A 26,099-nucleotide genomic window follows, 5' to 3' on the forward strand; every position below is an offset into this window, starting at 1 on the left:
GCCAGGAAATGAGAGTTTGTCTGGAGAAGCTGCTATGACACATCTTGAACTTCAGTTACGCTGAAGATGCTGAGGTACTAATGAGCTCTATTTTGTGAAGTGAGAAGGAAGGAAGCTTCCGAATTTGTAGGAGCTTTCAGGAGCCCAGTAAAACAGCTTCTGAAACAAAATCAAAATCTCAGGTTTTCTGGTCAGCATCCCGTATTTCTGTCGTGGCAAAAGGAAAGAAATTCTGCTGCTTAAGACCACTGCTCTGGCTCAGCTGCAGTGAAACAATCTGGCCCTGCAGGGGGAATTAAGAAACTTGCCTTAATACCCTGATACACCTAAAAATTTAGGTACATCTTCACATTCATGGGGGCATGGCTTCACAAGATTCATTGTTTTCAGAATCAAAAGCAAATTATAACTGAAATAAAATTAAGATGTTAGTTCACCGCATTTCACAAAGAACAAACACATGCTAGCATGAATTTCTACATCAATGTAACAATCATCTCTGATGGTATATAATACACTTCATCACCTAACTTTAAACACAGCAACTCATACTATCACCATCAACACAATCACAAAAATAAAACTCCTGTTCTACTGAACTTAGTCAAATACTTTCCTTTTACCAAGACAGCCCTAGAGCCTGGTTTTCAGAAGACCACATCTGCAAGCCTTCATAGTGTCCATATTAATACTTCTGCTTGCTAACATGTTAATTAAGATCTACATTACATTAGCCACATACATAACTACTTAATAAGATTAATCCACCTGGAAAACGATGACATGTCTTGATTAAACTGAATGAAGGTAACAGAAGTGACATTTAAAATACATCGATTGTTATTACATTTTGATCATCTGTTTCAAAGCATCTGAAAGGAAACAGTAGAAACCAAAAGATTCATGTTGTTTACATTGTTAATGAGGTACGAGATTTTCATCTTTTTTATCTTTTGCAACATGACAAAGAGTTGCCTCCAGTTGTTCCTGAGTCCTTATACTGTCTGATGAGTAGGATTAGCTTTCAGCAGGAACACAGCTGGGGGTAGCACCAGTGTCTCAGGCAGTCACGTCAGGGCCTATTCTATTTGCATCTGAACCCCAGCTCATCAATACGTAAGGATGGCAAATCTTCCCATTTAATAATTTTGTTATTCCTTTAACATTGCCTGTCTGCTGCATTGCTAATAAAATATCTTAACTATTAGAAAATAATAATTTCTGTGTGCAAACCAAAATATGACTTGGAGCTGCAGCATCTGGCAGAGGTCTCAACATCATTTGGAGAGAGCTGAAGACAACCTATACAGCTTCACAATGACTGCTGAGTTTAGCTTCCCATATCTACTCAAGGCAAATTTCTGCTAGATTAGAAGTCATCTTTTTTTCCCCTCTCTCATCTCAAGCAAGTAAGATGGTGTCAAATTTAACAGCAAATTTAACTTTCTTAATTTCATTATTGCCATTATATTTACAATGCTAAATTTGATAACTGGAAACAAGCTGATTTTGATAACTGGAAACAAGTATTTTTCATGACACTTCAATACGTTACCATTTAATTAACTGTAATTGTCTTTTCAAAATCCACACACTGTGGTAGACTTAGTGACATATCTCAAACTGAGCATGAACCTGAATCAGGCTGGTTGGTCCAAAGAGACACAAACACTGGATTACATGACTATCAGAACACAAACTAAAATCTACCTTTTCCAGTTAGTCAGTATATTTACGGTAACCGAAGTGATCTTTCAGGTCCACAATCCTTGCCCATAATTATCTTTGGTGTCTTTTAAAACGTGGGTTTCTAGGATCAGAGACCATAATCTCTTACCGTGTTTTTTAGCTTTATAGAACCTTACTATAGCAAATAATCAAGATAAAAAATACTAAGTCAATTTTGAATTAGTAGAAAATCTGCTAAATTTGTGAGCACACCAAAGACAATACGTCAAAAAACTCTACGCCAAAGCATTCTTTACTTGGATTTGCAGCTGGCGTTAGTTTGGATATTTCCACATAAATGGTAGTTTATCTTAGGTGTCCTCTGAAATGATTTAAGTTGACTTTTATAGTATATTCTGTCAATTAGAAAGGAAACAGCACACAGATAGCCACGTATTTTATGGAAATGTGTGTCTAGCCTACTATATAATTTTAAATGTAGAATATATTTTTGGCATAGATTAACAGAATCTAGGCACAGAAAAATCCCATAAGGTCATCTAATTCACTTTGTGAAGAAGCAATTATTCCCAAACATGCTTCCCCCCCCCCCTTTTCCCCCTAATTTAGATTTATTGCATCAAAATTCTAACATTATCCTTATGCAACTGTAACAGACAAATGGGCTTCACCCTCAGCAAGTTTTTTTAAATGTCATTACTATCTATCTCATCCCTATAGCAATTCCACAATTCCATAGCAGTGCCAACTTTTTGGTTTTTTATATACTATGAAGGGATACTACCTTATCATTTGTATTAAGAAAGGAATTTTTCTTTACTTTTGCCTCTTAATCTAAATCCCTAGTTCAGCACAACTTCCAGAGCCTAAAGGCAAAACTAAAAAGCCATCTTGTGCTTTTTTTACAGTCAGAGCATGGTGGACTTCACTTGCAGTTTTACAGCAGCACTGAGGATTTTTCTACCCATTGCACTTGCTTACTCCTTTCAGACATTCCCAGTATTAGCGAGATGTAGTGTGTAATTACAAAAAACCTGCAACTCTGTTATCTTAATAGTGAATTTTGTTTTCATTCAGATACGAAAATGCAGTAATAAAGTAATTTACATTCCTCTTAAATTGCAGTTTTATTATTTCATACCAGAATTTAGTCTCTTAAGAAGGAACAAGCAGATCAAATTGAAATATCTGCTTTTTTTTTTCCTTTCAGATTGCTCTACTTTAAAATGCCTCGCTTGCTGAGTAGGCACAGCTTGCGTTTAAGTGGCCGTTCTCAGTCTAGGGGTTAAAGGTTTCTTTGGGAGACCCATGTTTTGAAAAGAATGGCTTCATCCTGAGTTGTGTCAATTATAGAAAGGTCACTCTCCACAGCCAGAGCCCTGAGCCCTGAAATGGTTGTTGTGTTAAAAGCTGTCTGAGGCTTTCCTAAAAACTGCTGGGATAGCAATATTAACTTGGACATAATAAAAGGAAAGGTGAGGTAGAAAAACTTTTCACCTTTCCCTGCTATACGAATTTGTCTCTTAGATATTCCTTGTGTTCATCCAAACCTGTCATTCATATTATTCCACTGTGGAAGATTACTTGCCTAAATATTGTTCTCCCTGCTTCCCGCAGATTATCAACATTTCAGCAACCTTCTACAAAATGTCAGAAGAACAAGTAAACTTTTCCAACATGCTCTGAGGAAAGCTAACCGCAGCAATTTAGGGCATAACTAGCAGTTCTGTCTCCTTGTCTCCTCTACAGGAGGTTACCACTCCCAAAACAGCCGGCATCTCAGCCTCTTCAAATGTGCAAAGCTAATTAGAGTGGGGCTGGGATAAACTGCCAGAATTTGCACTGAAGTGCCCCAGGCAGATGAGCACATTCCAATTCAACAGTCCTGCTGCCCTATATTTGCACAGAGATGGCAACAAAAAGCTGCAGGGGAGGGAATTTGGAAACGTGTTAAACACTGCAGTTGTCTGCTAAGTGACCATAATTGCAGACCTGAGCTCTTCAGGTTCCTGCCTAAAACCATAGGGTCTCTCACCTGTGCACAATCTGGAAGAAGTTCAGCAGTAATATAAACATTCTGCCTTGTACTTAGGGATGTGCTGTTTGTCCAGTTTGACCTACAGTCAGTCAGAGATGAAAGCTAAGCCAACAAACAGCTGTCTGAAAATCTACAGTTTTTTGCCACCACTAGGATGTAGGATTTCATGAAAAGGAGGAACCCAAAATTAGTCCCTCCATGGAAAACATGAAGAAGCATGTGAGGTGCAGCAGCATCATTTATTGAAAACAGAAGCAAATCCATGAAATGATTGGGCACACCAAAGAACAACTCAGCTTCCTTTCCCAGCTCTATTTTAACAGATTTTTTTCCAATACATCCAATGCAAGTATCCTGTGTTAGCATTTGTTTCTAACACTTGCTTTGGCGATCAGCAAGTTTAACACGAGCCACAGGTCCTGAGAGCAAGACGATGCTCAGCTCTGAACAAAACTCTTCTGTTGACCAATAGCAAGTGCTCTTACTTCTCTTCCGTTTCAGTCATCCCATCCCACCTTCACGGTACACTAAGGCCTGTGAGGTGCTTTGACTAATTGAAACGTTCTGTTCTGTCTTCTTATCATAATTTTTGTAATAACCAGGGAAAGCCTTATCGCGATGTAGCAAAGAAAACACCTGCACCCCACCAGTAAAAAGCATTCAATTTAAATTACTAAAATCCTTTTCATGACATGTAATTTCTCTGTATTTTTAATATACGCTTTCTCAGTTTAAGAAAGTATTTCTGTTTCTAGATTTTCCCTCATTCTTCTCATTGCCCTGTCTCTGTCATCCTCCACTGGAACACAGTTTTTCTGTAGGAGAAAAAGAATCCATTTGTTGCCTACATTGCTCATATTAATATCACAGGACAGATTATTTACTATGGGTCAAATTCTGCTGTCCTCGATATTTTCTATTAGAACTACATCTGAGAAAGAAGGAAAAACAGGGAAGACAAAGTTCTTGACTTCTCTGAAGCAGTACAACGTACTTCTGCTAAGTCAAGCTTTTTCCTCTTTCTTTGAGATCTCTAAGCTATACCTGGAAACAGGACATATAACCAGTAAAACGTACATTTTTTGACCGAGCATTTCTTCATTATTGTCTGAGGGAGCACATCTTCATTAGTAGATGAGGTTCCAGAAATTACATGGTTTTATGCACTAACGCATAGAGGGACAGAGTAAGAACAGCCGTACCTGGGCAGCGAACCAGCAAACAACTACCAGCAGCAGAATGCAGAAAACACCAGCAATGCTAAACACAGCCTTAAAAAAAGATTTTGCCTACATCTCGGTGTGAGCATACGTGTTAAGAACTGCGAGAGAGCTGAACCTGTGAAGCGCCGAGAGCCTGGCGCCGCAGCCTCACCTCTGCCTCCAGATGGCGCCGTCGCCACGTCCTCCGCGCCCGGCAAGCCCGGCCTCATCCCGTTGTTGAAGGTGTGTCCGTCCGCGGGCTGGAGCTGCCAGTTCAGCCCCAGGAGGTGCATCGCTGCCAGAGACACAAAGTCGTGAAAAATAAATACGCCGCGCACAGACAAAAATGTTGGAGGAGAGACTGCAGCTAATTTCAATTAAGCATCTTTTGGAAAAGACAGTAAAGCAACTTGTCTCGGAGGAACGTTAATATGCTAAAAAAAAGGCAACCAAAAAAACCCCAAAAGAAAGCCCTGAGGACTCACATAAATCTGTCTTATTTTTGTTCAGTTATCAGATCTTCTAAATTACTGAAACACAAAAGGAAAAATGCTTACAATCCAGTGTATCAAAACAGAGAGGTAAGCATTTTGTTCAGACTTTGGCATCGTGCGCTACCTTTCTGATTCACACATTACAGGGGGATACATTCTTGGAAACAAAGCACTACTGCAAATACTAGCTCAGAGTTTAAATTATACGTGGTAATTTATACGTTGATTATAAAATTAGCTTTAGTCCTATGTATACTAATGACATTGTAATGCAATTATTTTGTGTTTATTACAACTTATTTAAATCAACAGATTTAACAGCCTCTGTCTTCATTTTGTAGATTAAACTTTCCCGACAAACCCTGATCTTTGTCAATCCTTTGACCTCGCAATTTTTTCTAATCCAGCGCATGAAACTCGGCCGCCTGGGCCACACACCGAAGAGCCACGAGCAGTCCCAGCCAGGGAAGGTTTGCCTGTTAGCAGAGCTTTCTGGTGGCAGCACAGCACCGCGGCCTCTCTGGCCATCCCTAAGGCGGAGGCGGGCTCGCGTGGCCCGCAGGTACGGCAGAGGCCACGCAGCTGCGCCTGACACGTAAGATATGGAGTGGGAGAAAGGCCATGGCACCACCTTCGCAAGTGCACGACTTACAGGCACTGTGGTAGGGGCTAATTGAGTGAGTCCTGTGCATAATGCATGAGACTTGACAGGTCTGAATCATTCAGCTGTGGATTTATGTGCATCTTCACCTTGTATAAACAGAAGCTACCTGAATACATCTCCATACTTTCATCGTATTATCCCTATGGCATCCTCCCAATATAGAGGAGTGGTGAGGGATAGAAAAGCCCACAAAGCTGTTTTTATTCACTTTCTTTATGTCCACTATCAGCACTCTTCCTGTTTAGATAGGATGTATGTAAACCTACATACCACAGAGAACAGCATTGTCAGTTATATACTAAAATGGTGTTTGAGGGGATTCACTGTCGGTTTAGAGGCAGAAAATACATATGATTATGGGCACCCCTGTAACTGGTCACTTCTGCAGTGTCAGAGCCACATAAGATTAGCAGATATTTTGCATCCAATTACAAGCAATTGTAGAACAGCTGGTGTGGTCACAAATGGACCAGCAGTGGCCACACAGCTAAGTGTTCAGCGATGAAACGTTAGGGATAGGTAAGGCAAAAGACTTATCACAGGAACTGCAATCTAGAGTGCTTGAGACATCACTCAGATCATCTCTGAATACAGGGAATCCATTTATATGTGACCAATTCATATACATACTCCTAAAACCCAAGAAAACAAAACAAAGCACCCCCCACGCCCAGAATCCATCTATCCCAACTCCTGGAAATCTCTCAGCACACGATCTATGTAGAGTTTAACCTCCATATTTTTGACAAAAGCTGCTGAGAAGCAAGACAGCTTTCATAACATCATGTTCCCCTAGGCATACCTATGGACCAAGCAGACGTCTAAGAATAGTGACTAAAATCAGGAGACATTTTGTGTGAAGAGGGCAGTTCCCAGATTTTGCATTCATGCTGAATTTGCAAAATTTTTTTCTATTAGGAAAAAAAAAATTGAGAATACATTAAAGCATCTGGTATTTTAAAAAATACCAAGTATGAACCTGAAAAGGATGTTTTGCCAAGAAACTACTCAAAATTTATTTATAAGGAATGTTTAAGAATTCCTGGAAACTATAAAAAAATTTTATGTCGGATCAAATGTTTTATTCAATTACAACTTTTTTGTTTTGGCAAAACAAACATTTTAAGAGGCTTTTCAGTCTAATCTCAAGCAACTAATTTTCTTTTCAGTATCGCAATGAAACTGAAAAATTATTCATAAAGCTCAAACAACAAACAAGTCGCTAGCTTATATAGACTCTCCCCATCGAGTGAGAGACATCATCTGTGCTGTAGACGTGAGAGGGTCGGGGGACGCCAGGTAGCAGAGCAGCTTGTGGCGTGTTTGTGCTGTCAGCAATTCCCACGTGATGCACGCACACCAGGGCTCCAAAGACAGAGTTCAGCTGGACCACCCCCGTAAGCAAAGAGTGCATATAGATTAAGTGAATTTAATTTCAGAGCCCTGAAATGAAAACAAGTCATAGAGGAGAATTAGACTTTTGTGGTTTATACTCTCTGTGTGTCTATTCGAAGTTGCAATTTTTTTCTATTTTATTGCAAGCATAACCATAAATGTAGGTCACTTGCAGAGATGAAAGCCTGCTGCTTCTAGTGTGAACCATTCTTTACAACAAAGAGATAAGGAATTCGTAACTAACAGTCTGTCCAAAAGAATTATAGTTGCTAACTTATAATTACCAGGTAAATTCAGACAAGGAATTATAAAAGAACTTGTTAACACTGGTATTGAGAAAACCTTTGATCCATCTGCTTCCAAGTACGCCATGATTTCATTAATAACTCCATTGCTATGTGTTTTAATCATAGATGCACATTAGGTAGGAGCAATTAGAGCTCCTTCCTAACGGGGCAGGGATTTGCATGTCTGCTATAGTCCCTTACAGAGACAGAGAAAAGATTACAATCTCCTGCACAGCTCACGTATCCATTACATGATCTACAAACTTCCACTAAGACAGCTGAAGTCACAAACATGAGGAACATTCACCTTCTACCAAGAATACGTCGAGAAAAGTATGTCACAGGGGCCTGAGGGGAAAGCTCCGTGTTTGCACTGCATATAGCAAACCTGACTGGCAGCCGAGCAGGGAGAACAAGGAGCTACCTATTCTCTCCTGCTTCAGAATGCCATGAGATAGCAAATTTATATGATTAACCTTTTGTTCTGTTAATCAAACAAAAATGCCTCCAGCAAAGGAATAAGTAGAAGCCCATTTAATTAGAAATATGGGGATCTACTCAGAAGTTGAGTGCATGTGTCAGAAGAGAAATCTGGGCTAGTGAATTTGTGCCTGTTTCCTATTTTTTCTATTGTGGGGTTGTGGTTTTTTTTGTTTTTTTTGTTTTTTGTTTTTTTTTTAAACTACAACTAAATAATCTGTGATGTTGTGGCTTTGCCTTCTTCCCCAACAACACACTTTCATCAGATATTACAGTACTGGCCACAGTAGCTGGTACACTAGGCCACTAGTAGCTGGTACAGTGTTTTGGATTTAGTGTGAGAATACTGTTGATAACACACTGATGTTTTAGTTGTTGCTAAGTAGCGCTTATCCTCACTTAAGGACTTTTTCAGTTTCCCATGCTCTGCCAGCAAGCAGGTGTGCAAGAAGCTGGCAGGGAGCAGAGCCGGGGCAGCTGACCTGAACTAGCCAAAGGCATATTCCATACCATGGAAGGTCATGCCCAGTATATAAACTGGGGGGAGTTGGCTGGGAGGGGTGGATCGCTGCTGGGGCATCGGTCAGCGCGTGGTGAGCAATTGCATTGTGCATCACTTGTCTTTTCTTGGGTTTTATTTCTCTCTTTTTTTCTTATATTCCTTTTCATTACTATTATTAGTACATTTTTATTATTAGTTGGTATTATATTTTATTTTACTTTAGTTATTAAACTGCTCTTATCTGAACCCACGAGTTTTACTTTTTTTCCCCAACCCTCCTCCCCATCCCACTGGGAGGGGAGAGGGGTGAGCAGCTGCGTGGTGCTTAGTTACTGGCTGGGGTTAAACCATGACAAACACTAACATCTAGTAACTCAGAATAGTGAATTGCGTATTTACATTATCTAAAAATGAGAATACAGAAATAATAAATTTTGAAGTAAAACCTTTGAGGTTTAGGTAAAAAGTAATAATCAACCTCTCACTCCCACCCCAGCAACACACACATACACACAGAGCAAAAGCACCTGGAAATTAAACCTGCATGCCCATCAAGAACAAAAGCAGAGAACTAGTTCATCACTCCAGGTGGTAGAGCTGTCAAGGATCAGTCTAAGACTTACATAAGATAGAGGTTGCTAGAGTGAATCACATATTATTTTAAGAAATCCCCAAAGGTATACAAATCCACAGAAAAATGACAAAACTTACATGCAAAACTTTCTTGAATGTTCTCTAAGACTCAGTAGTGTCCCCGTATTCCTCTTTCATTCAGTCTTCTCTCATTCTGGCCATAAACCCAATGCTCACTCCATTCAGAATTTAGTCTAATGGACAATGGTTTCCAAGCTCAGAAAGCTCTCTGTCTTCCCTTTGTGCTCTCCTGTCACACTTGACCGTGTATTTTTAAAATGAGACCTCTGGTGTCTTCATGTGCTAGAGATCTCCCTGTAGTACAACTCAGTGTCCGCCAATAGGCGGGGCAGACTCAGGTTTTGCACTTATCCCTTTACTCTATGGTATTCCTTCTTAAAGGGAGAAATACGCAGATCAACGATCCACCATTTTCCCCATTCCTACTGCATCTTCCCAGTTGAGGTCTGGAAGATCTGCACCGCTTGCTTGTTAGAAAATTCAGTATTCCCTAAGCAACTCAAAAAGATGGGAAGATTATAAAAGTAAACAGAATTCAGAATGTTTCCATATATTAGTTTTCCAAGTTGTCATGCTTACTAAACCCTAAATTATTGTCATCCAAAATGAACCCATCAAACTATGATCTTACTTTGTCAGGATATATCTAGTCATATTATGTTTAATTGTAGCAGGTCAGCCTCTTTTCATGTGAAAAAGCAATTGGTCCATTATATCATGAACAATATTAGCAAATAAACACTAAAAGCACATTTGCTATATGCCGGCTATTGTATTATAGGGCAGTGGAAACACTAGAAGTTTCCTTTCCATCCACTCATGAGATGAACAATGATGTAACTCTTGTTATTCCAGTATACTTAGTCTTGAGCAACATCAATGTCATTTCCAAATCAGGCCTAATGAATCACAGACATGATGAAACAAAAGGTACCTAATAAATCCTAGCAGCATGTAATTTCATAGTATATATATTCAAAGAACTATCTGCACATCTATTTTTTATGTCATATGGTCTGTATATTGCTTTAACTCACCACAACATTTGTATGAAGCAAAAGAAGTTTAATGTTTTACACTTCTGGGTGCATATAGATGGGTAACCCAGATAACTTGAATAATGTATTCCAAAAAATTGAAAAATAATTAAATATTATTACATGCTTGCTTTGTATTAAATGTTATTCAGCTCAGACTCGTGGTTCTTTACTAGTTACTACTTCTTGATCATGCAACAGAACTCCAGGAATACCAGAAACTGATGTTACTGATCTCAATTATTATTCATAAAATAACAGTTACTTAAAAGACTAGAAACATAGTAGTTTAATGTTCTACTACTATTCCTCTGGAGAAATAGGTTCAAGTTCAACCCAAGTCACAAGTGAAATGAGTGTGTTATGCTTATTCCCTAGTGATGACTTGCCCCCATTACAAAATGAATGCACAATTCATCACAACTGACAACCTCTCCTCAAGAGATGCTCGAGACAGGAATAGCAGGGGTCTGAAAGTCAGAAAAGAGCAATGGAGGAACTGCATGGGAAAAATTTGCATGGTGCCTGAAAACACTACACTGCATTCTAACTAGTGCTTTCAGGTCTCTATCTGAGGAACACGGATTATTGGGTAGCTATAAAAAGAAAAGAAAGAAGCCTTCTCTAGCTCCTCTCACATCTGAAGAGGTTACGAGACAGTTCACAAACACACACACACAATCAGAATTCGCTGAACTAAATTTCAGTTGAGATCCATGTTTTGCTAACATGTCTTACTATTAACAGAAACTGAACACAGAGGACAACTAGGCTTTGTCGGATGGGCAATTCTGCAAGCGTTATTTAAGTACAAGGTATCTCATCATTGTGGACAATCAGTAAAGTCCTTTCCCACAGAATTTGGACTTGGCAACAAATATACCTGACAAAGTCAGATTTCAGTAGGTCATAGATGTTTTACAGAGGCTGACACCATCCTTTGCTTGATAATTTTGTTGGCCAGCCTTCAGCTGCATTTGCAGCAGGAGGAATACAAGCACTGTCAGTATGCAGCTAGAATGGAATATATGACTCCTTGTATTAAACGACGGCTGAGGCAGTTGTCTCAAAGAAAGCTGCTGCATCCAAGGACCTGGACACACAATTATACTAATGCCCTTTCATATTCTGTTACATGAAAGGGACAGTGTCTCCAGGAAGTTCTAATATGCGATTCCTCCAGTTTAACATATATTAAAGTGCTTGGAAAATCATTACCAAAGAATATGAGTCTTTGTTACTTAAAAGGAAGCAGTCGTAAATAAATAATGTGAACAAGTAGCACCTTTCCTTGCCAGAGAAACAGTGATGTCTCTCCTAAAATTCAGGACTAACTGCCAGAACTTTCTATTCTTCCTTGAATACCTAGTGTGACTGTGACAAGGATGCCAGAGTCCTCCTGAGGGTATCCAAGAGATCTCACAAAAATTCATCACATTCTCAGGCCTTTTTCTAAAAGCAAAACAAAAGCCACATGGCTCGCTGGGTGGATGGCTGCCATTTTTGATATATTATCTACAGGAAAGTTTAAAGCAGTATTTAAAAAAATCCAAACCTATCCTATGTGATATGATAGAATTCCAAATGGAAAACAGGCCATGCAGGGTGGTGGCACAGTCTGCTGCTGATACTGCATTATTCAAGAAGAGGGCTGACTGAGAACTGCATAATGACATAATGCAATCGAGCGACTGGGCCATAAAATGGCAGACAAAATTCAAACCCAGTTAAGACAAAATAACATACGCTGGAGAGGAGTAATCTTAACTCCACATATAAAATAATGAGCTCTGAGCTGACTATTATCAAACTGAAGGGAAATTTTGGGCTAGATGATAAAGTTCCCTGAAAATTTCAAGTCAGTCAAACATTGAATCATTATGGGGAGAGCGAACAAAGAAAGGAATACTGTTATGCCACTTTCCTTCATCTCAGAAAAGGCCTAGAAGAACCAGAGGTTGGAAGATCAGTAGCAAAAAGTACAGATATAATTTGCCCATTCTTATAAGACAACCACTTTTGGATGCTGGAGATAAGCTAATGGATTATTTGACTTTTATCTGACCCAACACAGCTGCTCCTACACGTATACAACACTCCTTGGTGTATCCACTAGTCCCAATGTTTCTTGAAGTGTTTGATGCATTTTTATCCCCTACACTGTACCACAGCACGTCCCTACCTATCCACCAGCCCAGACAATCTAAGGAATGTTTAGATCAACGCATCACAGGCAAACTCTTGATTTTTTTAATGCCATAAGGCATTTCTTAGAAGCAGTATGACTTTCAGGTACCCTAGGGCATAAGCTTCAGTACATCTAAATAGGCTGAGAATGTGGTATATAAAATGGCAACTGCTGACATGCCACAAAGTTTGTGCAGGTTTCTCAACCTAGTGTAGTTATTCACTAGCACAATAGTAAATACTCTATTTAATTCATAGCAAAGCAGAGTCAGTTATGATTATAAGAGACATATTTTCAAAATATCTTGTTGGAGATCTCAGGGACACAGGAGACAAGAATTTAACTTTTACATTTGATACCAGAAATTAAAAATCAGGTAAAAAAAAATTCTCTGGACTACCAGTACTTCGGGAATTTAGGAACTGGTGTTGTAGTTAATGACGAAGAATCCTACAGACCTCATGTAAAACATTTAGATGTACTCCTGATCATATTGTCTCCTCTACTTGTGAGCATTCAACTGTTTGCAGCAAAAGTCAAAGTAGTATTTCAAAAATAGATCACTTGATCTAAATTTAATATTACTGTTGTAGAATGTATGCAAAAAGTACTGCTTATTGACTGTGACCATTGAAGCTCAACAACAAATAGGTAGCTTACTTTCAAGGTCATACATTTTCTTAAATTTAAATTAAAAGTTCATTTGGGAACTCTGTTTAAAGCATTATCAAAATACACAACTTTAAGAATTAACAGATCACAGTATTTTCATTAAAACAATAGGTTTGCCTGTATTACGGCTAGAGAGCACAATAAAGAACCATTTTTCCGTCTTATTTATCCTACACATAACATTGAACAAGACCTCTCACTTCTCATAGTCACTTTTTTTTTAGTTTACAATGTGAAAATGGAGAATTCCATTAACTACAATGGCACTGCTGCATATTTTTATATCTTGTAACACGTTTTTTCCCACTTCTCCATCAATTGAATTAAGCTGATCTTGTTGCCCACATACAAGATTCTATATGTTACCCATCTACAAGTCTTGTTAACTGTGCCTAAGCTCTTCAATAGTTTTACTTAAAAGAACAACAACAACTTCTTGTAACTTTCTAAAGAGAGAGACAGAGTGTATTTTCTGACTACATGAGGAAAGCCCTGAGGACTGATTACTCAGTAAGTTTATGAAACAATGAATGTAATAAAGACCAGGCTACCATTTCTGCTAGCCTTCTCACAGCTGCACAGAGAATACAGCTCTGTGCTTCTCTAATCCAAGAGTCATCCTATGAACACAGTCACAGTAAAACTTGAATTTCAGCACCTCACTTTCTGGGATGTAAGCCGAGGGAAACAGAGGCAGACCCTTATCTTTGCTTCTGCACTCTTTGTAAGGATAGTGCTTGCTGTGTAAGAGGGGAAAGCATGGTGCCTCCCCTCTACAGCAGAAATGTCAGGCATGCTCTTTCTGCTCACCAGGGAGACAGAGGAGATACTGTGCCTTTTTGAAAACACAATGGAAAGGAAAGTTGGCTTCACACAATCTTAAAGAAAAGAAAGCAATCCTTAGGCCTAATTTCACCCTCAGCATGTAAATTCTTTTAGACAATAAAGTGTTTAGAACAGGGCTTTTTCTTTAAAGCGTCCAGCCCAAGAAGCATTTTATAGAAACACCATAAAGGATCTATGAATGAGTGTGGTGTTATAATCAGCAGCAAAACTTCTGCTGGGAATTTGTCATGGTTTAACCCCAGCCAGCAACTCAGCACCACGCAGCCGCTTCCCCCTCCCCCTCCCAGTGGGGTGAGGAGGAGGAAAGGAAAGGAAAAAAAGTAAAACTCGTGGGTTGAGATAAGAACAGTTTAATAACTAAAGTAAAATATAATACTAACAATAGTAATAATGAAATATAATAATAATAGTAATGAAAAGGAATATAACAAAAAAAAAAAAGGGGGAGGGGGGAAACCAGTGATGCACAATGCATTTGCTCACCACCTGCTGACCGATGCCCAGTTAGTTCCTGAGCCACGATCCGCCCCTCCCGGCCAACTCCCCCCAGTTTATATACTGGGCATGACATTCCATGGTATGGAATACCCCTTTGGCTAGTTCAGGTCAGCTGCCCTGGCTCTGCTCCCTGCCAGCTTCTTGCACACCTGCTTGCTGGCAGAGCAGGGGAAACGGAAAAGTCCTTGGCTTAAGATAAGCGCTACTTAGCAACAACTAAAACATCAGTGTGTTATCAGCATCATTCTCACACTAAATCCAAAACACAGCACTGTACCAGCTACTAAAAAGAAAGTTAACTCTGTCCCAGCTGAAACCAGGACAGAATTATTAATCGCTTTCTTTTGAATAAATGTTATTAAGGATGAAAAAGGCGATGGAAGGAGGCCTATGAGTCATTGTCACTGTGTTCATATGGAAGAAATAGGGGGACCCCACAAAAGCAATTTATTTATTTATTTTTTAAATTGGTCACACACCCCCTCCAAGCTGACTGATTTCTTTCCCCATGCACGTCAATAAACTGAATGGAATGAATTTTCAAAGCACAGCATGAAAGATATACCCACAAATCCCATTAGTAGTAATGTGATTTGTGTGCTTATCTGCCATGCAATGCTTTGAAAGTTCATTCCTCTATGTCCAACTTCAGTCTTTCTACTTCCAAAAATACCTGAAAAGCTTACACACACTTGCAGTTACTTTGGGGGTGAGGAAAACTGGAGGATGTGAAGACCTGGCTCCCAATTCCAAGGACAACAACAGGCAAGCAGAGCTTCAGCCTGCAGCTTCAGCCTGTGAGAGTTGTACCTTAGGTGGTTGTTAGTTCCCCAGTCACCATTCTGATTGGGACTGAGAAAGAATCCCTGGTTTAGACTTTTTGACTTCTCTCATTTCAGTCCTCTTTACTGAAATGTTTTGACTTTGTGCCACTTTGAGCAATCTTTTTGTCACAAGAAAGGTAACAGCATTGGATGCTACCTTCAGAATCTGGAATCTCACAACAAAGACCTTAAAAGAGAAGCAGCATACAGTGCGCTATTCATCTATTCTTGTGACAGGCCTTAGATTGTACAGAGCATAGAAAACTGGCATAAGATTCATCAGTTGCTGAGAATGTATAAAATGAACTCACTTCTTACAGCAATTTTAAGAGTCAAGGCTGCAATCTTTTTGGTCTTGCATCTGAACTAGATGGCTGTAACTAATAAGAAAAGTGTTTACATTTTTATTTACCTAATACAGCATCTTTCAGCCTGGAAGGTCCCAAATCGCGTGATACAATATCCACTTTACCAGCCTTGCCAAAATACTGCCACTTTTGAAATAGGCTTAGACTAGCAGAAAGGGATGCTCTTGACTAAAACACAATGGAAAAGCTCCTTTTTTTGGAGCAATTGTGAGCATTTAATGTTAATACAAAGCAAATTGAATCCAATTTTAATTTCACACCTAAAAGACACCATTATCCTGAACAAAGTACCCAGCTCATCTTTATTCTGTTTCCAAGAGGAGGAAGAACCTAGCTGAGACTTGAAACTGGCATTTCAAGGAATACAGACACAAATATACTCTCTTAAATCACTGATGCTTGAACTTACAAGAATTAGAAGAACTGCTTTACTTTTAATACCGATTGTAACCCTAAGGGATATCATGTCAAACATTTATTCGACTACGTTCATCTTCCGAAACTGCAACTGCCCTAATCTCTACAAACATGTTGAACAAGATTTTCATAATCTAACTGTTCCAAAGCATTCAGACCTTGACTCAACCTCTGATTGTTAGCCATATTGATAAGAAAATAGTTTTTACCTTTATTACTCCTTTGCATATACTAAATGAAGTGGAACTACATGATTATGAATGGCAGAAATTTCTGTCCACAGTGCAAAAAAGTATAATTTCTAATCACAGAGTATATTCTTCCCTTAACAGAAATTATACAGAATAGTTTAATTTAATCACCTGACTGTAAAACCTTGCATGAATGATAAAATTTAAGGTTTTACTCTCTACACAAAGTAATTATTGGAGTTAAAAGTTCATTACAAAGAAGAAATAAATCTGAAGATGGAAAGTAAATATGATTTCTTCTCCTAAAGCTTTTCATTCATTTTCAACACTATGAACTGTTTATACTTATTTCACAATACGCTTCCAAAGGTATATATAAGCATAGCGTAAATCACATCTTGATATTGAGATAAAGGTACAGATTGTATTTAGCATTAGTCAGATTTAGACCTTCTATATGCCTTACAAAGCTGACATTATTAATGTATTGTGAATTACATGTCCTACTGATCCAGAATAGAAACATATATAAAAATCAAATATACAGATTTTATTTTATAAATATCTTATACAACCAGTCAGTTACAGCCTTGTAACTCATATTCCTTTGTGGTTATTTTTAATGGTAACTTTTTAAAAAATAAACAATTATCATATTGAACTTTAGTTATGTATTTGAGAAATTTTTTTCCCATTGTCCTTACATGATTTCTATTAAGTATTTCCCATAATGGGTTTACTATAATTGGGATATATTCTATTTTTAATCTTATACCTGTCTTATTCTTGGCAGGTTTCCAAGTCTGAAGTTTGCTTATTTTGCCTTCACAGGAAAAATAATTTTTCTAACAAAGCAGAGACTGAAAGCTTGCCCTCCTGCATCCGTGCCTTCTCATCTTCCCATCTAGAATTCCAGAGCAGGTAAGGAAGCGCAAGCTGCAAGTGAGGACATGATTTCAGTGTGATCACACCAATATCAAAGTACATTAGAAAACAGAGAAATCAATGGAGGCTTTCTATGGTGCCAGGATTTTAGTTTCACATCACTGCTTTATTTTGAAGTGGCAGAACTGCAAGTTTTCAGACTGCAGCAATATACATGTTACAAGGAATTTCTGTGTGTATGTATGTGTGTGTTCATATATGATTATCAGTTGCATCACCAAAACATCCTGTTATACAATTTCATCAGCCAATATAGGAATGAAGAAAAGCTTGCATATGCATTTTAAGTCCCGAGAAACACCATGATAACACACCAGTCTACATAAGTCCATTTCAAGCACCACGCATAATGGAAGACAATTATATTTAACTTGGATACCTACATCCCGATTCATCTAAGGAACATCATCATAATATACACTTAATTAAATATTAATATATTACTTTTCTTTATCTATTATGTCTTAAATTGCCTTTTATAATATGAGTTTTTAAGACTAGCTCAATTTTATCTTCTTCTTGATATAACAAAATTCAGAGCAGAGATAGCAGAAATCACTGTTACAGATGGAGCTGCTGCCCACAAAAGAAAAACGAAGCCAGCTTATTGTACAGACCATCTGATACCTGACCATTTTAATGAAGCTTTCCATCTTGCATACAAAATGGTGCAGAAGCCAGTTCCACTGTCTGAGGTCAGCAACGCAGAATGCTCATCATCAGTCAGTTTAGAGCTGTTTAAAATCAAGGCCCATTGTAATCAAGGTCAAAATTGTCACTGACTTCAGTGGAGAGAGCTTCACTTCAGAACTCGTCTATTTATTTTAAGTATTAGAGACTGCGAATATCATAAAACAATGCCTGCAAAAATAGTGTTTTCTACAGGCAACAGCAATGCAATGCATAAAAACCTTTACCCTCCAAAGTCAACAGTCTAAATTGCAGGGTGAATTGGACATGAGTGATAATGCATTAGCATATACATCACTGTATACAATTAATTAATGAATCATAGAATAAAATATGAGCTAGATTACACACCCTCAAAAACCTTTGGCTTCAATTATATACACTTTGTAAAGCGTAACTGAATTATGTTAAATGATTAATACAACAAATTTTAACATATGTAACAATATTACTTAATAATACCAAGAAAATAACTGGGAATTATCCTTCAAAGAGAAGACAACTTACACTACAAGGGGCAAAAAGCAATATATGGTAGCGAGAACTACACATTAGTACTTCATAGCTAACGCTCAAGTTCTACTTCTTCATGTCTGTAACACCCAGTTGGCCAGCAACCAAACCAGGATTAGATCTCTTTTTTCTCTGATGGATGAAACAGTAAATACTATATTTAAAAAAAAACAAAACCAACAAACCCTAAACTATATTGAAAATACGTCTAGCATTTCAGCCTCACTCTTCACTATGAAATTTATTTTCCTTTTTTTTTCTTTCAAGAATTTGCTTCATCTTAGAAGCAGATATCAAAGCTGCTCTTGATAACTTAAAAGAAAAATGACTAGAAACTCCTCAGTGTCACCGTATCTGACAAGTTTCCGCAATGTATTTACCTTCGTCTTTCACAACATTACTAACATTTAAGTACCCAGAAAGTGCTACAGTTGACATTTTTTTCCATCCATTTCAATTTGAAAAAGATGCATTTGATTTTATGGGCTAATAGAGAAAATCTGCTTCTGTCTGCTGGAAGTGGCTGTCCATACTAATTAGTGAGAAATAAAATACACACAACCTTTATTTTGCTAGGATATGAACAGAAATCAAAATGAAGACACCTCCAAACCTATTCATAAATCTTTACAAATCTCACCTTCTAGGACAGGTTTAAAAAAAAAAAAAAACACAACAAAAAAACCCCAACCAACCCTGTGGTAACACCTACAGAGTTATTTCACCAATTTTTCCATTTAAATGTGATTTTGACAATTTAATTACTGCATTCTTTCAAAAATAACAATGGTATTATATGACTGTCATGTAAATGTAACTCAGGATTGCTATCAGTTCATAAAATTATTTCAGAAATCTGTTCACATCCCATGTTTTTGCAGAGTTTACATAAACTGCAGCTCTCACTTCATTCTTGAAAAGTATTTTAACATTTGCATTCAAGTCCTCAGAGGTAAATTTCCAGTTCAGATGCAGGATTAACAAATTTCCATCCCTATACTACATTATGGAATTTTATGCAAAAGCAGTTCTCTTTTTATAAAAGACCACAGGCCTTTGGGACGAAACAGTCTCTGGAGCATTGCATTGTTAGCACTCAGGTTGCAGAAAGCACCATGAAAAAAAACTGCTTTCACACTGTGCTTTCTAAAACGTAATATTACCCAATGCAATAAGTAATGAAGCTGAAATGATCAGATATTGTTCTGAACAATGTAACTGACTGCACAGTACCCGTGAGGTCTGAGGAAGGAATGCATTATATTCTGCTGTATATTTCTGAGTCAGACCTATGAAGTTCTTTGGACTTTTACTGTACCAATTTTGTATTTGAAATATTTTCAGAACTTACCTTCTCCTTTTAGCAAGCTAGACACAACACACTCACTGACTCCTCTCAGGGAACAATGGGGGGGACTGAGCATGCAGTGGCTAAGCACTCTCATTGAAAAAAGCAGAGGATGCTGCAATAATTGTCCTGAGAGGCTAGAAAGGAAACAAGACTCTATGCTGACAGCTTAGCTCAGCGTGAACTCTCATTTTTCACACGGAGCTAATTAAAAACTGAAATTAGTTAAATATGGAAATGACACTTGCAAGCACTTAAGCTGAATTCTGGCAAAATCCCTCTAGAGTGCTGCGACACTACCTGCTGCTTCAAAACTCCCCAATTGAATTTCACAGTTAAAAGGCTGAGCTAAGGGAAAGTTATTACAGAGATTTCCAATTCAAAATGTGTCTGTAAAATTCTAAATTAAATTTCATGGTAGCCCTTTCAGTAACTAGGGACATACTGTGCAGTCCAACGATATGGTGCTCAAATAACGTCCCTGCATGTATTCTCTGATTATCTCACCTTTAGGCACTGTGCTGGTTGTGCCAGAACTGTGAAGCTCACAAGGATACCGGCACTACAATGCTGCAAAGATAAGCCATGTACTGCTACTGAAGTAGTTATTTGGAAAGCATGGACACACGGCGCATAAAGGAGTTACTTCCACAGTTTAACAGCAGAAATCTCAGAAAATCAGAACCTAACCACCAAAATATTTTATGCCTCCTGATTTTAATTTGTATTTGTAAGTGCTGAATACATATGCAGAGAAGGGTCTATACTGCAATAAATTACATGGCCTATATATATATTTTAGTGCTTTACAGGCAAGGTAATAATAAAAAGCACTTCTGCATATTTAAATGGGCATAAAGAACCAAGGGACTGGATATGCATAAAAGGTATGATGACTGACATTAGCTTTTTGACTAAAGCACCATGTGAATTCCATTTTGGTGCACGTGACTTGCCTAGTATGCATAAAAGCAAGGGTATTTGCCCAAGGGCAAATATGATTTCTGAATGCAATTTAACGAAACCCGCCCACGGAGCAGATCATTTTGGATCCATACCAAGGCATTCAGGATAGCCAATCACTTTCAAAACAACTGGAGCGTTTTGATTTTATTGTTTTTCCTACATTCCATCCCTTTACCCTTGAGGCAATCCCCTCCCACTGGCCTGCCGCCACTATTGCACCAACAAATTTCTGTCTAGGAAAGCCAGCAAAAGATGCCACACAGCATAAAAGCCACTGTTACTCCCAAGTCTGCTGGCAGGGGGTATTGCTGCACCCAGCCTGCCAAAACCTCTTCCCTGGCAGCTATCTGTATAATCTGTATATCACACCCAGGCTTTGCTAGTCCAGGGCCTTGAAACATCTCAGCTTACCCAGCTGGAGGGGATATGCTGCAGCTGCACCATCAGACCCTCTTATTTTATTGAATTTTGAATATGCAGTTTCAAAGCAATTCAAATGAATTTGCCCAAGGCCTCAGATCAGTAAAACTACCGATACCATCTGCAGCAGGCTTCCTAAATTTGAAGCATTTAAAAACAGGTGACAGGATAGGAGCTTTCAATGTAAGGACTGACACTCATGAAAAGCCTGCTAAACAAACTTGGTTATGCCTCATTTTGGCGAGGAAGGAACTGTATGGCTTTCAGCCCAATTCTCACAATAGCACTAGTAATAATGGGAAGTTCCATTTTAAATTATTTTTTAAATCATGTATATTTTTCCAGGTTAAAAAGGAAGCATTTATTTCATCACTGAGTTTCATCTATTTTAAAGCGTCTACGTGAGTGGAGATAAAGAGCAGACTATGATGAACATGAACTCTTAACAAGAACGCGTATTAAGAAATCGAGAAACCAACATCTAGCAGGTTGAGGCCTCTCAAGTTTATGAAACTCCAATGAGGTCATTAAAACATGGGTTGCCCTAAAGGAGGAAATCCAAAGGCATGATTATAACACCCTTCCCATCAAGTAATGTTTTTAATAATGCCCACTGCTTAATCATATTCAATACTCTTAAACATCCCAGATGATGTTGAAATATATGCATACACAGCATCGTTTAAGTCCTGCAGGGACACAGAGACTAACAGCAAGACTACTTTTAACAGATACTACATTTTGACCAAGGTCTCTTGTTTAGAACTCTGCTTTTACGAAACAGCGGAACTGTAAATATCCAGAAAAGGCAGAATAATAATTTAAAAAAAAAAAAAAAAAAGAAAAAGATACCTTGATGCCCAGGGACTTATGTAGTTACACTGAGCTGAGTCTCCTACAGATTCTGCACTGCCAACATAACCCAGATCTGCCAGCTAGGAAACCACTAATGCTTCCCCAGTCATAATGCCATCCAATTCTTCTTCCAGCAAGCAGAGGCAAAAGATTAAATTCCCTGTCTAGCAGTTGTCCACGCCCATGGTCCATTTAGAATATGCCTGATTGATAGGTACAAGCTTAAAAACTACTGGGACATATACCTGGCTGGCTATCAAACCAGGAGCCAGAGCTCAGCCAGAGGAAGCAGAGCGTGTCAGCCAAAGTCCTTTGCAAGAACTGCGTCGAGGTGGTTGTGGTCCCAGCCTGGCGCCTTGTGCTTACTCACTTCACACTGAACAGGGAGTCAGTGAGCTGCGTATCAGTTTCTGTTGTTTCATTGCCCTGACTGTGTCTGCATACACAACCCTCTCCGGAGCAATGATACAGCAACTAACTAATACCTACTTCTCTTGTCTCTGGGTTTTAACAGCACCCATATTATTTGTACAAGTAACTACCCTATTTGGGGATCAGTATTCTTAAAGAGAGAAATCATTTTTATCATCTTCTCCCTCTTCTGTCGTCCTACCTGAGTATACTCACAGGAAGATACAGCTTGGTGAGGGAGCCAGAGGCAGAAAAGCGGAATCTGGGGAAGGGTACTGTCAGATACAGTCAGGCAGCTTACTTTGAATAGCAATCATAAGCCAATGACTTATGCCTTTTAAAAGATCCCTAAAGAATAAACTATAAAGAACTTGCTAGAAAGAACAACATATATTCCAATCAACTTGTGATTGTACTTCAAATCTGCAATGAACATTCACTCTCCAAAGTGCTTTATGCTATACTCAGCACACGATGCAAATCTGGGTAAGCATCACTGGGATAAAAACTAAGACATGCTTACATCCACGCAGATAACTGCTTTTGTCACTAAAGCTTCTGGGAAAATATTTACTCAAGAAGAAAATGAATAGTGGCTTAAAGGTGAGAAATTAAGACTGAGGATTTTCATCTTCAGGCACTTAAAGGTATGTAATCATTCTCTTGTTCTTTTCCCTCCTCTTGCACTCAGAAATATCCAATAAAGTTTAAAAACTTGAATCAAGGAAAAAACCTGAGCCCACAGCCTCCCTTTGGGGAGGGAGAAGAGAGGAGGGAGCAAAGGGGCTGACAGACAGAAATACATTATTTATTCTTTCCATAACCAATATAGCATAGCGGTGTGAGCCAGGGAATTACATCCACCAAGCACACATGCTACAGCCATCTTTGCCCTTGTAGGAACTATTTCAGCGCTCAGAAGATGCAGCATGCACAACCCAGCAATGTCATCCTCATGACATAAACCAGCCTCTATATGCAGAGAGCAATGGAGTGAAGATTATTCCCAAAGCTGGGGCCAATAAAGGGCTACTGGTTCCAGGAGACTGGTGAGCCAGGTACCCCCAGAGAGTTTACAAGCTGGTTCTTCGAGCCATAGGCGACAACAAGACTCCTAAGATCATTCAGCCTCACTCTGAACTGCTGCCTCACACTGATTTTCTTTGTAAACAGAGCCTAAAATCATCCCATAAGAGGCAGAAAGAGTCACTTTCTGACTTTGCCAAATACAGGGTCCTCAGTGGGAGCTACACAGGTTTTGCCCCGTAAAGTGATTCTGGCATTCTAGATAGTCTAAGTCATTAAATGAATTCTTTGAATTGTAAAACTTTAGTCAAGGTCATTTGCAAATGCAAACCTTGAGTTCAATTATGTTTTACCAGCAGATGACACAATTACAAGAAAAAAAACCTGTTTTTATAACTCAGCAGTCTTTTCCCCTTGGTTATCAATTTTTAAATACAGGGCAAGAAAAAAAGTGTGCTTTTGAGAAAATTCTGAACACATAAATGTTTCAGATCAGTTCTACTGCACAGAACAAGAAAATGCTTCACTTAATAGTGTGATTTGATGTAATTTGCCTTAAGATTTTTCTTAAGGTACAGCAAATGCCAAACAGAAAATGGCACATATTTCATTTCAAGATACAGAGCAAAATTCATCCCTGCATCTTTTTCATGCCCCATTGGTCTAAGCCAATTATTTTCAATGTAGCTGTATCAGTGTGAAAAAGGAATAATGCAATCATGAATCAAGTCCATACTATTTTTCATGACAATTCCACTTCAGCAAAGCCTCAGATATAACCTAGTGAACCACAGATCACAGTAATATTTTATAAAATTTATTCAACAAAATGTATTAAATAAACTTACCTTTCTGCCTGTATCTTAGCAACTTAGCAACCCTTAAAATATCAGAACACTGGGAACAAGCCTCCAAAATCTTACCTACAAATGCAGACTTTACTTTTGAGAATAGCTGTGCCAGCATTGATGGCCATAATTGCGAGAATAAATCTTGCAGAATTGGGCCATAACGCATACATTTTACCTGTATCTGCACCCAGTCCTTAAGGTATCTCTTAATTAGTGGTATCATTTTCTAGGCTATTCACCAGATCTGTCATGTAAATTCAATGGTAAGGATATTAAGGTTTCATTACAGGAGATATCAAAATAAAAGTATCCCTAAATAGCTTAAGTGTTCCACGGCCCTTTGTCGCATGTTTTATGGTTTCCACTGATTTCAGTAACAGCCCCCAAAGTGAGCTGGAGGAAAGAACGTGCCCTACGGCACTGCATCTTGGGCTCAGGCATCCTTCACAGCACCAGTTTTATGCTCTGTAACCAACTATGGCCAACGAAGCACCACATACGCACTATACCTTAATATGAACCCACTGCTAGAGAGCCAAGAACAGTGCTGTCTAAATGAAGTTCAACAGCTGCATGCAGAACAGGGAAATGAAAGTTAATTCCTCATGGAAAAACGCAATGGGGCTGTATGAAAACTGCAGGAGCCGGTCCACACCAGTTTTAGTCATATCTTTAGATAGATCGCAATAAATCCTTAGTATTTGCAAGGAAAACTGGTTTTTCTAAAGCAACCTGCAGTTTTCCCTTGCAAGAGCCAAAAAGCAACTTAACTCTGCACACGAAGGGTACAACCACTGTCAGCTTTGTGAAATGAGGAAGAATGCAGTGTCAATAGGAGCGTGTCTAATTGATAACTAGACCCAAGTAAGAAATCTAGGGTTAAACCCTGTAGTCTTAACTCAAGATTGTTCCCTCAGTACCTTCTCATCAGCTTCTGCATGATTTAGAGTTTAAATTAAAGCTTCTAACCCTGAGCTCAGTCTTGTCAGAAGAAAAACAGTTCAGGAAAGCCTGGGTCTTCACTCAGCTACAAAAAGGGCCAGATCCTCTCTGCTTGAGCCTCTGGGGCTCCTGAACTGTTGTGGGCAAAACAAATGTTTTGTGAGCTGAGAAACTAATTCCTTTCTTTATTAGCACCAGGTTGACATCACAGAAGTTCCTAATCACCCCCTAGTTCCTCACACACCTCATGGCTTCTCGCCGGCGCTGGGAGGCCTGCTGCGGCCTGCAGCCAGGCCAGTGCGCGTCCCTCTCGGCTGCTCGGCCCGTCGACTCTCCCTCCACTGCCCCGCCACCCGCCGGCCCGCGCCCTGGCACCAGCACTGCACGGGCTTTCGCTGCACTGCCTTAAGTAGCGCCAAGGGCTCCATGTTCCCCGAGAGAAATAGGAGAAACACAGCCCCTGCCACTTCAGAAATGCTGTAACCAAACCCACATACAATAAATGTGGGAAGGAGTGCAAGCGATTCTGTAAATGGAAATATCGATGCAGCAGACATCTAAGAAATTACTTTAGTAACATCTCCTGTTAAATATCTTCACGCTGGATTTGTCAGAAATACTGTCAAATGCTGCAACTACAAATCTGAACATTTCTCAAGTGGCCACAGCAACATTACTCATTACCT

The 26,099-nt window shown here is 38.9% G+C and overlaps 1 protein-coding gene across 1 annotated transcript in view; it reads right to left on the bottom strand.

Moving 5' to 3' along the window:
• The window catches only part of TENM2 (teneurin transmembrane protein 2), a 640,368-nt gene that overhangs the window by 129,270 nt on the left and 484,999 nt on the right, over nt 1–26,099 (bottom strand). The window contains exon 7 of the mRNA XM_050905122.1: nt 5,102–5,224. Within this exon, the coding sequence (XP_050761079.1) occupies nt 5,102–5,224 (123 nt within the window). The remainder of the gene's footprint in view (nt 1–5,101; nt 5,225–26,099) is intronic.

Source organism: Gymnogyps californianus, chromosome 14 (genome assembly GCF_018139145.2).
Source record: "Gymnogyps californianus isolate 813 chromosome 14, ASM1813914v2, whole genome shotgun sequence".
Classification (NCBI taxonomy): Eukaryota; Metazoa; Chordata; class Aves; order Accipitriformes; family Cathartidae; genus Gymnogyps; species Gymnogyps californianus.